Source organism: Carcharodon carcharias, chromosome 1, assembly GCF_017639515.1.
Source record: "Carcharodon carcharias isolate sCarCar2 chromosome 1, sCarCar2.pri, whole genome shotgun sequence".
Classification (NCBI taxonomy): domain Eukaryota; kingdom Metazoa; phylum Chordata; class Chondrichthyes; order Lamniformes; family Lamnidae; genus Carcharodon; species Carcharodon carcharias.
The window spans coordinates 140,107,291-140,121,798 of record NC_054467.1 but is presented as its reverse complement, the minus strand read 5'-3'; the positions used below and the strand labels follow the sequence as shown (position 1 = coordinate 140,121,798).

At 42.8% G+C, this 14,508-nt stretch overlaps 1 protein-coding gene across 4 annotated transcripts in view; it reads left to right on the top strand.

Moving 5' to 3' along the window:
* apbb2b (amyloid beta (A4) precursor protein-binding, family B, member 2b) overlaps window positions 1-14,508 on the top strand; it is a 377,678-nt gene that overhangs the window by 171,351 nt on the left and 191,819 nt on the right. For all 4 annotated transcript variants that reach the window (XM_041190683.1, XM_041190685.1, XM_041190682.1 and 1 more), the window contains one exon: window positions 3,197-3,997. In XM_041190683.1, the coding sequence (XP_041046617.1) occupies window positions 3,217-3,997 (781 nt within the window). In that variant the 5' untranslated portion in view covers window positions 3,197-3,216. The remainder of the gene's footprint in view (window positions 1-3,196; window positions 3,998-14,508) is intronic.

Here is a 14,508-nt window from a genome sequence, read left to right as displayed (position 1 = left end):
TAACTAGCGACTCTAATTCCCTCCCTGGCACCTGTCTGAGACAAAGCCAGTCTGTCAGTCTGTTCACAATCTTGGTGTCATATTTGACCCCAAGGTGAGCTTCCAACCAGCTATCTACACCATAGAACAATAGAAAAGTTACAGCACAGAAGGAGGCCATTCAGCCTATCTTGTCCATGCCAGCCTGAGGACACCCAGGTGCCCTTTCTAATCCCACCTTCCTGCCCATAGCCCTGCAGCTTACAACACTTTAGGTGCAGATCCAAGTACTTTTTAAAAAGAGTTTAAAGTTTCTGCCTCTACCACCAACTTGGGCAGCGAATTCCAGACATACACAACACTACAGACACTACATAAAAAAAGTTTTCCCTCATGTTCCCCCCTACACCTTCTGCCACTTATCTTGAATCTATGTCCCCTGGTTCTAGAATTCTCCACCAAGGGAAACAATTTTATCCTGTCCACTCTATCTATTCCCCTCATAATTTTATACACCTCAATCAAGTCACCTCTCAGCCTTCTTTGTTTCAGGGAAAATAACCCCAACCTATCCATTCTCTCCTCATAGCTACACTTTTCTAACCCTGGCAACATTCGTGTAAACCTCTTCTGCACTCTCTCCAGAGCTATTACCTTCCTCCCGTAACGTGGTGACCAGAACCACACACAATCCCCAGTTGCGGCCTCACCAGTGTTTTATACAATTCCAACATTATATCCTTACTTTTATATTCTACACCTCTGCCAATGAAGGAGAGCATTCCATATGCCTTCTTTATAACCTTGTCTACTTGAACTGCTGCTTTCATGGACCTGTGGACTTGTACGCCAAGATCTCTCACTTCATCTACCCCTCTTAGTATATTCCCATTTATTGTGTGATCTCTATAACTGTCTGAGCTCCCTAAATGTATGACTTCACACTTCTCTATGTTAAAATCCATCTACCACTTTACCGCCCACTCCACCAACCCATCTTTATCGTTTTGAAGATTATGGCTATCCTCTACACTATCCACTACTTGGCCAATCTTTGTGTCATCTGCAAATTTCCCAACTGTGCCCCCCATGTTCATGTCCAAGTCGTTAAAATTATAACACAAACAGCAAGGGTCCCAACACCGAGCCCTGTGGAACACCACTTGAGATAACTTTCCATCGACCGTTACCCTTTGTTTCCTGTTACAAAGCCAACCTTTTATCCAGTTTGCCACATTACCCTGAATCCCATGGGCTTTTATTTTCCTGACCAATCTGCCAAGTGGGATCTTGTCAAATGCCTTGCTAAAATCCATGTACACAACATCCACTGCACTACCTTCATCAACCCTTCTTGTCACTTCCTCAAAGAATTCAATCAAATTTGTGAGGCAAGACCTTCCTTTAACAAATCCATGTTGACCATCCCTGACTAGTCCATGCCTTTCCACATGACAGTTAATCCTATCTCTCAGGATTGATTCTACTAATTTGCTCACCACTGATGTAAGATTAACTGGCCTATAATTGTTTGGCATTTCCTTTGATCCCTTTTTAAACAATGGAACTATGTGTGCATTTCTCCAGTCCTCCGGTACCTCCCATGTATCTAGTGAAGATTGGAAAATCATCCTCAGAGCATCTGCTATCTCCTTCCTGACTTCCTTCAGCATCCTCGGAAACAATCCATCTGGCCCTGATGACTTATCAACTTTCAAGGATTTCAACCCTTCGAGTACTTCCTCTCTCTTTATGACTTTCCCGTCCAATATCCCGCAGTGTTCCTCCTGGACTACTATATCTACGTCCTCCCTTTCCTTTGTAAACACGGAGACAAAATATCCATTCAAAGCCCTTCCCACAGCCTCTGCATCTACACACAAGTTTCCATCTTCATCTCTGATATGTCCCATTTTTTCCTTAACTAACCTTTTAGCATTGATGTATTGGTAAAACATCTTTGGGTTATCTTAAACTCTACTTGTTAATCTTTTTTCATGCCCTCTCTTTGATTTCCTTATTTCCTTTTTTTCTTCGTCCCTGCACTTCCTATATTCATCTAGGCTATCTGCGTTGCTTAGTTCTTTGTGCCTATTGTACACTTTCTTTTTCTGTTTGTTCTTCCCCTGTATTCCTCTAGACAACCAGGGAGGTCTAGATTTGCCAGTACCACTCTTATTTTTGTAGGGGGACATATCTACATGATCGTTAAGGCCACTTATTTCCACCTCTGTAACATCACCTGACTTTGCCCCCGCCTCAGCTCATTTGCTATTGAAACCCTGAATTTATGCTTTTGTTACCTCGACTAAGACTATTCCAATGAACTCCTGGCTGCTGCCACATTCTATCATTCGTGAAGGGGAAGCAGTAGCATAGTGATATTGTCTCCAGACTAGTAATCCAGAAACCCAGGATAATGCTCTGGGAACCTGGGTTTGAATCCCACAGCAGATGGTGGAATTTGAATTCGATAAAGATCTGGGATTGAAAGTCTAATGATGACTCATCTGGTTTACTAATATGGGTAGGAAATCTACTGTCCTTACCTGGCCTGGCCTATTTGTGACTCTCAGACCCACAGAAATGTGGCTGATTCTTAAATGCCCTCTGAGTTAGGGGAAATTAGGGATGGGCAATAGATGCCCACATCCCATGAATGAATTTTTAAAAAAACTTGAGGTCATCCACAACTCTAAGTTCTGTTCACCTGTTACCTCTGTGCTCGTTGCCTATATTTGTTCCTGTTCAAGCTACACTTTGATTTTAAAGTTCTCATCTTTGTTTTCAAATACCTGCATGGTCTTGTCCATCCCTATCTCTGTAATCTCCTCCAGCCCCACAATCCTCCTGTGCACTCATTGAAGTCTGACCTCTTGAGCATCCCCAATTTTAATTGCGTCACCATTGGTGGCCATGCCTTCAGCTTCCTTATAGACCCTAAACTCTGGGACGTACCCTCATGCATGCTTCCATCAGTGGCCTTTGGATAATGATTGGTCCAGGGACATATCCACTCTACCTTTCTCTAACTGACACTGGGGCAAACTGGAATGACCATACTGCTGCCTTGACTGAGATCAGATAATCGGATACAGATTGCAGATCAAAATTGGGGCCTTGGTATTATGTAGTAGTATTATAGTCAGGGATTACTATAAGGGAATTTGGATTTTATATTTGGCTTAATTTTGGTTTCCTCCTCTGCTTTCTTCAGCTGACTCCACTGTGGACACTATGTCAGTGTTCCTTGCAACCAGCAACAGCCAAACAGATGTAGTGAATCGCAATAGTTCAGCTACGCCACCAAACACACTTAACCTTCGTTCCTCTCACAACAAATTAGTAAACTCAGAAATAAAGAACACAGAAATCAAGAACAACACTCCTCCAAAGTGCAGGAAGAAATATGCCTTGACTAATATCCAGGCTGCAATGGGCCTGGGAGAGACAACAGCATCGCCAGTTATAGTAAATAACGCCAATTCGAAACTGGCAAAGAACGGAGAAAATCAGCTGCGAAAAGCAGCAGAACAGGGCCAACAGGTCATGAATAAAAACATCAGTGCAAATGTTGTCAAAAATATAATCTCAGAAAAATTGGAGGGCAAGGAGCCAAGCTTGCAAGACACGTCTTGCACTGAGCCTTTGACATTACAACCAAGGAAGAGTAAGAGCTTTCTGAATTACTATGCAGACCTGGAGTCATCCACTCGTGAATCAGCGCAAAATTATAGCAACAATCTTATTGATAGTGAGGAAAATGCTGACCTGTCCCATGATAAAACTGCAGTGAATGATGAGCCAGCCAGCGATGAGAGTGTGTCTGCTAGTCCTGAAGATTGCCAGATGGCCACAATTTCCTCCAGCCCTGAAATAAAAAAAGATCCACCCAGATTGGGAGGGAAAACTGACTGTGCATTAAGTAAAATGCAGAACATTGCTCCCAGTGATGAAGATTCAAGCTGGACCACCCTATCACAGGACAGTGCTTCACCAAGTTCACCTGAAGAAACAGGTATGAAAATTGAAACCTTTTCATAAAATTAGTATCTCAGTTGTTCTGTATTTGTCATTTTATTGTAGACATTATTCTTAAAAGTAAAACGTTTTTTATGAATTGCTTTTCAGAGGAAAAGAGTTGTTTGTTGGAATACTGGATGTCAGTGGTGTCACTGCATATATATTAAGATGTTGCTGCTAAAGCCAAGGGTTCCATTGGCAGCCTCACTGTAAAACTAAGGGAATATAACCACCTCCTCCTGTACATATCACATGGTAACAAGTTGTTTTGATGAATTGCATAGCTGGGCAGACAAATGGCAAGTAAAATGTAATCCAGAGAAATGTGAATTGTTGCCTTCTGATGATGTACTTGTGCAAGTGATAAACTTTTAGAATAATCTAATAGGCAAGGTAGACAAGGTCAAGCCGTCGGAGTGTTTAAAATGCAATTTGATGCCATGTTAGGTGAGCTAAAGTTAGAGAGAGGCAAGCTTCAATTTCACCCTTAGCTTTTCCTTGTGCTTTTTATCTTACATCTGTTGAGCAGAATTAGATATTTACTGCTAAATTGCTGCAACAAAAAAACATTTTTGTTTGGATTATTTAATTGCTTTGAACTCCTTATTGCTCCTAATAGTACCTATAGAGTTAATTACAATTTCTGGGGTTATTACTGCAACATATAGGACAGATAGCGCAGTTTATTTGAATAGGTGAAGTTTATCTGATTTCCTTGGAGCTATTCATTTCAGAAGTGCTGAACTGCTGCAGGTTCCAGGCTTATTTGGCAAAATATTAGCAGATTTATGCAAGTTAAAGAAGTTGGTGTAAAGCTTTTCAAACCAGCTCTTTGAAGTCAAGGAATCTGGCACATATTAACAAAACAAGGCAGCCAGTGATGATGGTTCTTTGACAGTTATATCTGGAATAAAGACATGGGTTGGACCAGCTGAACAGGAGCACAACCAGTGAAGTTTGTTCATTTTGCTGAAAAACTCAATTGAGCTGCCTCCACTTAGCTTATCTGTCTACAGTCAATTTTCAGCCTGCAGAAAGCCTGACTAGTTTGATTCAGTGCTTGTGATTCACCATATGAGAACTGAGTAAATGGTTTCAGGGATCTGGTTTGGTTAAATGATGCTCAAGGGAAGAGTCTTCGAACTGCTGTGCAGGACAGGATAATTTGTATGTCTTAAGCAGAATGCTGTTCATTGACTTGCTTTAGTTAAATAGCTCATTAATGCATAGCCAGAGCTTCTGTCTGATAGAACATATGTTTAATCCACCTACTAAAGAAAGAAGATTTATGTGACGGCTATTATGATGCAGCAAATGATGTTTGTCAGACGGATTAAACCCACAAGGAAAACTTGATCACAACGGTTTTGCAATTTGTATTTTATTTCAAGATGCGTGCCTTGAATTCAGAAGCAATAAGTCCACCAAGACTTCAAAGATTATTTGAAAACTAAATTAAACATTTATTAACAAAATAATAGGTCTATAAATTACTACTATAATAACTCCTAAGACCCCCAATTAATCTGGCTTCCAGTTACACCCCCATTAAGGCAATAGTAAGAAGAGATAGATTTAAGCAGATCCAGGCAAGTCAACACAATACCCTGGACAGCAGAACTCAAAGTGGCTTTTTCCAGCTTCAGTTTCTGTAGATGGCTGACTTTATGCACAAATACTGGAGGCTTTTCACACTTCTGGTAGATCTTACGATGCCTTCCCTGACAAATCACTCATTCTCCTTTATACATGTTTCTCCCTTTTAATGTAAATCCCACTATATGTCTTTGGAACTTTACCTTCCTCATAATATTATCATGAAAAGATTTATATTATCAGTAACCTTTGGGGAAAAATAAACACACTGCTCGGCCTAGTTTTTCTGGCTAGGTGCAACATCCTATCATCTCTTTGAAATTCAAACTACCCTAATTTATCGAAAAATGCGAATTCTCCTCACCTCACATTCTAAGACTTCAGCCATGTTTATGTACTTAGCATTTCAAACCTAGCTTCTTTTGATAAATCAAAGCCTCCAGTCCAGCTGTCTCCATTCCATTAAATTTTCCCACTCCCACCACCCCCCCCAACACACACACACACACACACACACACTACCCAAGCCCCACTATTAACCTACTTTTATAATAAATTACAATAATATTATGAGAATTATTATACTTTCATGACACAGAACATGTTGCATTCCTGTGCACCAATATTGTGTAGTTCTCTGTTTATTCTTAGGTTTTGCTATCTTTAGGTACTGAGCAGGCAAATGATATAAATAATTTGGATGTGGGGATCAATTATAATATTTCAAAATTTGCTGATGACACCAAACTGGGTAGAAATGTAAGTTGTGAGGAGGATGCAAGGAGGCTTCAAGAGAACTTGGATAGGCCAAGTGAAAGGGCTAGAACATGGCAGATGGAATATAATGTGAATAAATGTGAGGTTTATTCACTTTGGTAGAAAAAAAACAGAAAGGCAGAATATTTCTTAAATGGTGATAGATTGAGAAGTGCGGGTGTCCAAAGGATGCCCTTGGGTGTCCTTGTTCATGAGTCACTAAAAGTTAGCATGCAGGTACAGCAAGCAGTTAGAAAGGCAAATAGTATGTTGGCCTTGATCACAAGGGAAGTTGAGTACTGGAGTAAAGATGTCTTGCTGCAGTTGTAGGGAGCCTTGGTGAGACCTCACCTGGAGTATTGGTACAGGTTTGTTCCCCTTACCTTAAAGAGGGATATACTTGCCATAGAGAGAGTACAATGGAGGTTCACCAAATTAATCCCTAGGATGGCAGGATTGTTTAATGAGGAGAGATTGGGGAGACTGAGTCTGTATTCCCTAGAGCTTCGAAGAATGAGGGGTGACCTCATTGAAACTTAGAAAATTCTTACAAGGTGTAATAGGCTGGATGTAGACAAGATGTCTCCCCTGGCAGGTAAGTCTAAAACCTGGGGGAGAATCTTCTCCCTGTTGGGGGGGTTATGCGGGTGCGGATGTGCGTGCAGTCAATCGTTGCCTTGCGATCAGCTGGGCGCCACCATTTTATGTGGGCGGGCCAATTAAGGCTCGCCCAGCATGACACACACCCAGAAGTGCTGAGCGCCCCCTGTGCGGGCGGGGGCTGGTTGCCTGAGTTGGGGCCTGCGCTCTTTCGTGCATGCACGTGAAAGAGCACAGAAATCTCCATGAGGCACAGATAAAAAATTTTAATAAAGAAAAGAATGTTTAAAGACATGTCCCCTCATGTGAAACTGTCACATGAGCTAGAACATGTCTATGAATTTTATTCAAAATTTTTTCAAACTTTTAAAAACCTTCATGAAACCTCATCCTGCCCGTGGATGAAGTTCCATGAAAAATGCAAAGGCCGCCTGGGCTCTTCGCCTGCCCGCCAACATTAAGGTTGGACAGGCAGCACAGTTTATTGTTTTAATTGGTAGTTAACTGAACTTAATAGGCTTTGACAGTTTGGCGGGCGCATAGCCGACTTGGGTGTGCGCCCGCCAAACTGAAAATCTGAATGATGTGCGATGACGTTGGGACACACGCCCGACATCATCGTGCATCATTTTACGCCTCTGCGAGCGGGGGCTGGGCCCGCTTACTGAGCCAAAGATTCTGCCCCAGGGGACATAATCTCAGAATAAGGGGTAGGCCATTTAAGACTGAGATGAGGAAGAATTTCTTCACTGAGGGTGGCAAATCTTTGGATTCCAGAGGGCTGTGGAATCTCAATCAAGGAGCAAGATCAAAACAGAAATCAATCAAGTCAAAACAGATCCCTGGAGACAAATGTCATCAAGGGATATGGAGATAACACAGGAAAGTGGTCTTGAGGTGGATGATCAGCCATGATCTAATTGAATGGCGGAGCAGGTTCGATGGGCTAAATGGCCTACTCCTGTCCTATGTTCCTAGAACACACACTACCTCAGACAAAATGCATGGAGGTTTAGGAGTGTTTGATGAACCCATGTAGGGTATCTAGTGTAAGATCTAAAAATGTAAACTATTATGCTAAGTGTGCTATAAATTAGTATATTCCATCCTTGGTTTTGGGGGAGATAAGTTGAATGTTTTGAGAACTAGCTTTTCAACCATTCATGTTGTTCCTCTGGGGGTTCCTCTGATCTTCTGCTGGAGATTGGGACAACCCCAAGGAAATTCAGACTTTGTTTTTAATTCTTTACTGTGCTCCCAGAGCTTCCATTTCTAACAAGCGGATGGTGAAAACTGTGCTTCTGTTCAAGCCACTACTAGTTTGACAAGCATCCTATGTTGTACTAAGATAAAAGCAAAAAACTACGGATGCTGGAAATCCAAAACAAAAACTAAAAATACCTGGAAAAACTCAGCAGGTCTGACAGCATCTGTGGAGAGGAATACAGTTAACGTTTCGAGTCCGAATGACTCTTCATCAGAACTAAGGAAAAATAGAAAAGTGATAAAATATAAGCTGGTTTGGGGGGTGGGGCGTGGGACAGGTAGAGCTAGATAGAGGGCCAGTGATAGGTGAAGGTAGCCAAAAGATGTCATAGACAAAAGGACAAAGAGTTGTTTAAGGTGGTGATATTAGCTAAGATATGTGCTAATGGTGACATTAAGGGTAGAAAGCAAGATGAGCAAGGTACAGATAGCCCTAGTGGGGGTGGGGTGGGGACAAGGGATTGAAATAGGCTAAAAGGTAGAGATAAAACAATGGATGGAAATACATTTAAAAATAATGGAAATAGGTGGGAAAAGAAAAATATATATAAATTATTGGAAAAGGGTGGGGGGGGGGGGGGGTGGTGGGGTGGGTGGGGAGGTGGGGTGGGGGTCGGAAAGGGGGTGGGGATGGAGAGGGAGAGTTCATGATCTAGTTGTTGAACTCAATATTCAGTCCGGAAGGCTGTAAAGTGCCTAGTCGGTAGATGAGGTGCTGTTCCTCCAGTTTGCGTTGAGCTTCACTGGAACATTGCAGCAGGCCCAGGATAGACATGTGGGCATGAGAGCAGGATGGTGTGGAAATGGCAAGCGACAGGGAGGTCTGGGTCATGCTTGCGGTCAGTCCAAAGGTGTTCTGCAAAGCTGTCACCCAGTATGCATTTGGTCTCTCCAAGTGTAGAGGAGACCGCATTAAGAGCAGCGAATGCAGTAGACTAAATTGAGGGAAGTGCAAGTGAAATGCTGCTTCACTTGAAAGGAGTGTTTGGGCCCTTGGACAGTGAGGAGCGAGGAAGTAAAAGGGCTGGTGTCGCACCTTCTGCGGTTGCATGGGAAGGTGCCATGGGAGGGGGTTGAGGTGTAAGGGGTGATGGAGGAATGGACCACGGTGTCCCAGAGGGAACGATCCCTGTGGAATGCCGCCGGGGCGAGGTGAAGGGAAGATGTGTTTGGTGGTGGCATCATGCTAGAGTTGGCGGAAATGGTGGAGGATGATCCTTTGAATGCGGAGGCTGGTGGGGTGATAAGTGAGGACAAGGGGGACCCTATCATGGTTCTGGGAGGGAGAGGAAGGTGTGAGGGTGGATGTGCGGGAGATGGGCCGGACACGGTCGAGGGCCCTGTCAACGAACGTGGGTGGAAAACCTCGGTTAAGGAAGAAGGAGGACATGTCAGAGGAACTGTTTTTGAAGGTAGCATCATCGGAACAGATGCGACGGAGGCGACGGAACTAAGAAAATGGGATGGAGTCCTTACAGGAAGCGGGGTGTGAGGAGCTGTGGTTACGGTAGCTGTGGGAGTCGGTAGGCTTGTAACGGATATTGGTGGACAGTCTATCACCAGAGATTGAGACAGAGAGGTCAAGGAAGCGAAGGGAGGTGTCAGAGATGGACCACATGAAAATGATGGAGGGGTGGAGATTGGAAGCAAAATTAATAAATTTTTCCAAGTCCCGACAAGAGCATGAAGCAGTACCGAAGTAATCATCGATGTACCGGAGAAAGAGTTGTGTAAGGGGGCCGGAGTAGGACTGGAACAAGGAATGTTCCACATACCCCATAATGAGACTGGCATAGCTGGGGCCCATTCTGGTACCCATAGCCACACCTTTTATTTGGATGAATTGAGAGGAATTTGAGAAATTGTTCAGTGAGAGAACAAGTTCAGCCAGATGGAGGAGAGTAGTGGTGGATGGGGATTGTTCGGGCCTCTGTTCGAGGAAGAAGCGGAGAGCCCTCAGACCATCCTGGTGGGGGATGGAGGTGTAGCGGGATTGGACGTCCATGGTGAAGAGGAGGCGGTTGGTGCCAGGGAACTGGAAATTGTTGATATGATGTCGGGTGTCAGAGGAATCACGGATGTAGGTGGGAAGAGACTGGACAAGGAGAGAGAGAATGGAGTCAAGATAGCAAGAAATGAGTTCCGTGGGGTAGAAACAGGCTGACATGATCGGTCTGCCGGGACAGTCCTGTTTGTGGATTTTGGGTAGGAGGTAGAAGCGGCTGTCCGAGGTTGGAAGACCATGAGGTTGGAAGCTGTGGAAGGAAGATCTCCAAAGGAAATGAGGTCAGTGACAGTCCTGGAAACAATGGCTTGATGTTCAGTGGTGCGGTCATGGTCCAGGGGGAGGTAGGAGGAAGTGTCTGCGAGTTGACGCTCAGCCTCTGTGAGGTAGAGGTTAGTGCGCCAGACAACAACAGCACCACCCTTGTCAGCAGGTTTGATGACAATGTCAGGGTTAGACCTGAGAGAATGGAGTGCAGCAAGTTCAGAGAGAGACAGGATAGAGTGGGTGAGAGGAGCAGAGAAATTGAGACGACTGATGTCACGCCGACAGTTCTCAATAAAAAGATCAAGAGAAGGTAAGAATCCAGAGGGAGGGGTCCAGGTGGAGAGAGAATTCTGGAGGCGGGTAAAAGGATCCGTTGAACGGGGAGAGGACTCCTGCCCAAAGAAGTGAGCACGGAGACAAAGTTGGCAGAAGAAGAGTTCAGCATCGTGCCGAGCCCGAAATTCATTGAGATGAAGGCGTAAGGGTATGAAACAAAGTCCTTTGCTGAGCAATGAACGTTCAGCATCAGAGAGGGGAAGGTCAGGGGGTATGGTGAATACACGGCCGGGGCTGGGATTTGATGATGGGATGGGGACAGAGGGACAGGCAGGGGTGGAGGGTCCTAGATGGGTGTTGGTGTTGATGAGTTGTTGGAGCTTGCATTCCTTAGCACTCGAGAGAAAGAGAAAAATTTTCTTGTTGAGGCGTTGGATGAGACGAAGCATAAAATGAAACTGGGGGCATGTGCAGCTTTGGAACAGGGTGTGTCAGTGCTGCTGGAAATGCTGATGGCTGCTACTGGCCATATTTCTGTTCAGTGCATGTGCCTGGCCCCCCCTCTCCCCCGTGCGCGCGCCCAAACCTCCTTCTCCCTCCTTCTCCCTCCCTCTCCCTCCCTCTCCCTCTTCCTTTTCCCTCCCTCCCTCTCCCCTCTCCCTCCCTTACGCCCTCCCTCCCTCCTTTCCCCCTCATCCACGCTTAATTATATTTTGTAGAAGTTCTGTGTCTACTCTATATATCTGCATCAAGTTGAATTTTTAAGATTTTTTAGGCAAAAATTTAAGGGTTGAGTTTTACACAGCTATATCTGGTATATAATGTGAATCCTTTTAGAGCTCACACCGGCAAGTGCCTGAAACATTTGCTCAGAAACCAAAGGATAATTGTACATAATTTATTTCAAGTCCTTCCTTTTTTTTGTTTTATAACCTTGCAATTAATCATTGGAGTATACAGCAAATGGGCAATTGGTAAGTTTGGCTTGATTGACATTGCTGTTGGGTTCGGTTTGAATTATTGATCAGAAAGCAGGAAAGGGCTTCGTGTTGAGAGTAGCACTCTAGCTAATAGAAATCTCCCACTAAATCAATTTATACTATAGTTGATGTGCACCTACAGGGAGCTGAAGGTTAGAAACCCATGCAGGAATTCTATCTTGCAAGATTAGTGGTTAGAGTTCTCAGAAATTTAGCTGATTCATTCAATTTTACATTTGATTTAAGTGACTAAGAGAGAGCGGTGCGAATTCTTTACTGCCAGAGTATACTCTTTTCTGTCGAAATGCATTGTTGTGACTGATAATTGAATGCCAGTAGTCAAAATGGACAATTTTAAAACGTCAACTCCTAAACAAAATTGGCTAGTAAATACATCATTGTCTTTCAAGTCGGAGATGATACTGTACTGACTGCGTTATATGGATGCCCTGCTGTTATTTCGTCTTGGCTGTCTTCTGTCTTATTTATTGGCATGGAATAGCATTGATGTTGTGAACAATGCATTGTTTTAGGTTTCAAAGCAACAGGATCTAGTAGAGAGTAAATTTGTGCAGGATATTGCTGTATAATGCTAATTGAATGTGTCTCTGCTGTATTCGGTTGGTTACCACGTATTTTGATGGATGTTGGTGTTGATGATGTAGAATATGGAGATACTAGGACATGTGTACACTTAGGTTGAAGGATGCTGGTAGTAGATCAGCAGAAGCTAAACTGGAGAGAAACAGCTGATAATGGTAAGTACAGTACAGATTATTTCAGTTTGTGCTTGTGTGCATCAAAGATCATTTGTTAATGCTGACTGAACTCGGATATACCAGGTGCTTTCTTGTTATGCCATATCCACTAAAATGCAAAGGTATTGATATTTTATCATTCCCAAATTCTTTTTTTGAGGAAAAAGGATGTGAAATACCTTACCAGGATGCCACATTGAAATGAAACAACATGCAGCAAAAACATTTAAACTGTACAGAACAGCAGAAACATTAAGACAACTTAAAATAAAAAACTAAAAAATCAAAGTAGAGATCTGCAGAATAGAAAATAGAGGAACAATGATCTTGTTTCTACCAGGTAAATAGTTACATATTTTCTCTTAATTGAAAAATGTGTAGCTGGTTTATCAAATATAGTCTCTCAGGTAAAGAATTTTGATACAGTGCAGCCAGGTTAATATCATTTCCCATATTTTCTCAGTGCGTTTTGTGCATATAATCCATTCTCAGTTTTAACCTGTGGTAGTAGATAGATTTTTGTTTGCATTGCTTTTAAAATTCCTGAATTATACCCATTCATAACTTCCAGCTGTTTGGATTATTGAAAACATCCATAAAGATTTAACCTGTGATGGTGATTTGTGGAATTCCAGGCCTGTAGCCCAGTTCACTGCATCAACAGGTTTCCAGCTCCAGCTGCTTGGCCCTTCTTACCCGGCAGCATGAGGCTCAATGACTGATCTTTCTACTTGCACCAGTGATGGGACCAACTGAGTTCAGAGATATTTTTTCTACTTTCCAAATTAGAACAATTTTAAGCACAATGAGGCGATCTTAAACTTGCATTTGAAACAAAAGTGCATTTTGAAGTAATCAAGGTTCCACCAAGAACGGGCTCTTCAGTTTTCTGATTTCTGCTGACAGTTAGCTTTGCTATCATGATTCCTTTTGTGATGTCAGTGACACAAATTTATAATTCAAACATAATTAGATGTACTGACTAGAAACATTTGAACCTCTTATCATGATACATTTCTACACCCTTTTGATGTGGTAAATTTAATGAGCTGAGATTCATTAAGTTCATTCCCACCATTTAGACACCGGACACTGATATGGAACTACTTCATATCAGCAGTTGTGTTGTAAATATTGCTTGACAATCAAGAAGGCATCATGTATAGATTGCATTGAAGCTGTATTGGCAGAATGATCAGTGGTTAGGCCATGAAAGATTCTGGTCAATGTGAAGCCATTGGAGATATAGCAGATTAAGTCCTGGGATGCATTTGAGGAACATTTGTATTTAAGTCAAAACAAGCTGCAGTGTTATTGCCCAGATCAATGATGAAGCCAATTCTGGAGTACAGTATGCAGCTTTGGTTGCCATATCTCAAATTGTTGGAACTGCCTTAGAAAGGGTTCAGATAGAGAAAGAAGAATGATTCTAGGCCATGGCTAGGGTGCTGTAGGTGGGGGTTGAGTTAAAAGGCAAACTTAAGTGACTTACATTAGTTTTCCTGATGGGTAAAACAATAAAAAAATTTGAAAAATTATTGATTTGAAGTAAAGACACTTGGAGAATAGGACTGAAAGCAAAATTAGAAATGTTCACAAGCCTTGAACAAGGTTAGAGGTTGGAAAAAAATATCCACTCTCCCCCCCCCCGCCGCCGCCGCCGCCGCCCCCCGCCCCCCGGCCAAGATGATGGTCAAGTCGAATTTGTCACTTTTACATGAACCTGGATTTGGAGCTAGGCTTGACACCAGTGAGAGCAATTGTTACAAGTGAAGTGATTCACAACATTGACTCACACTGGATAGTCGTTACAATACTGCACCAGTAACTCTAAGGCCTGAACCAACGTTGCATGGAATGTGAGTACAAATCCCACTGTGGTAATTTCAGAAATAAAAAACTGTTATCAACAAATGAGAAGTAAAACTGTCAGCTTGAAAACCCAACAGGTTCTCTAATGTTCTTTAGGGAAGGAAAGCTGCTGTCCATATTGGGTGTTATG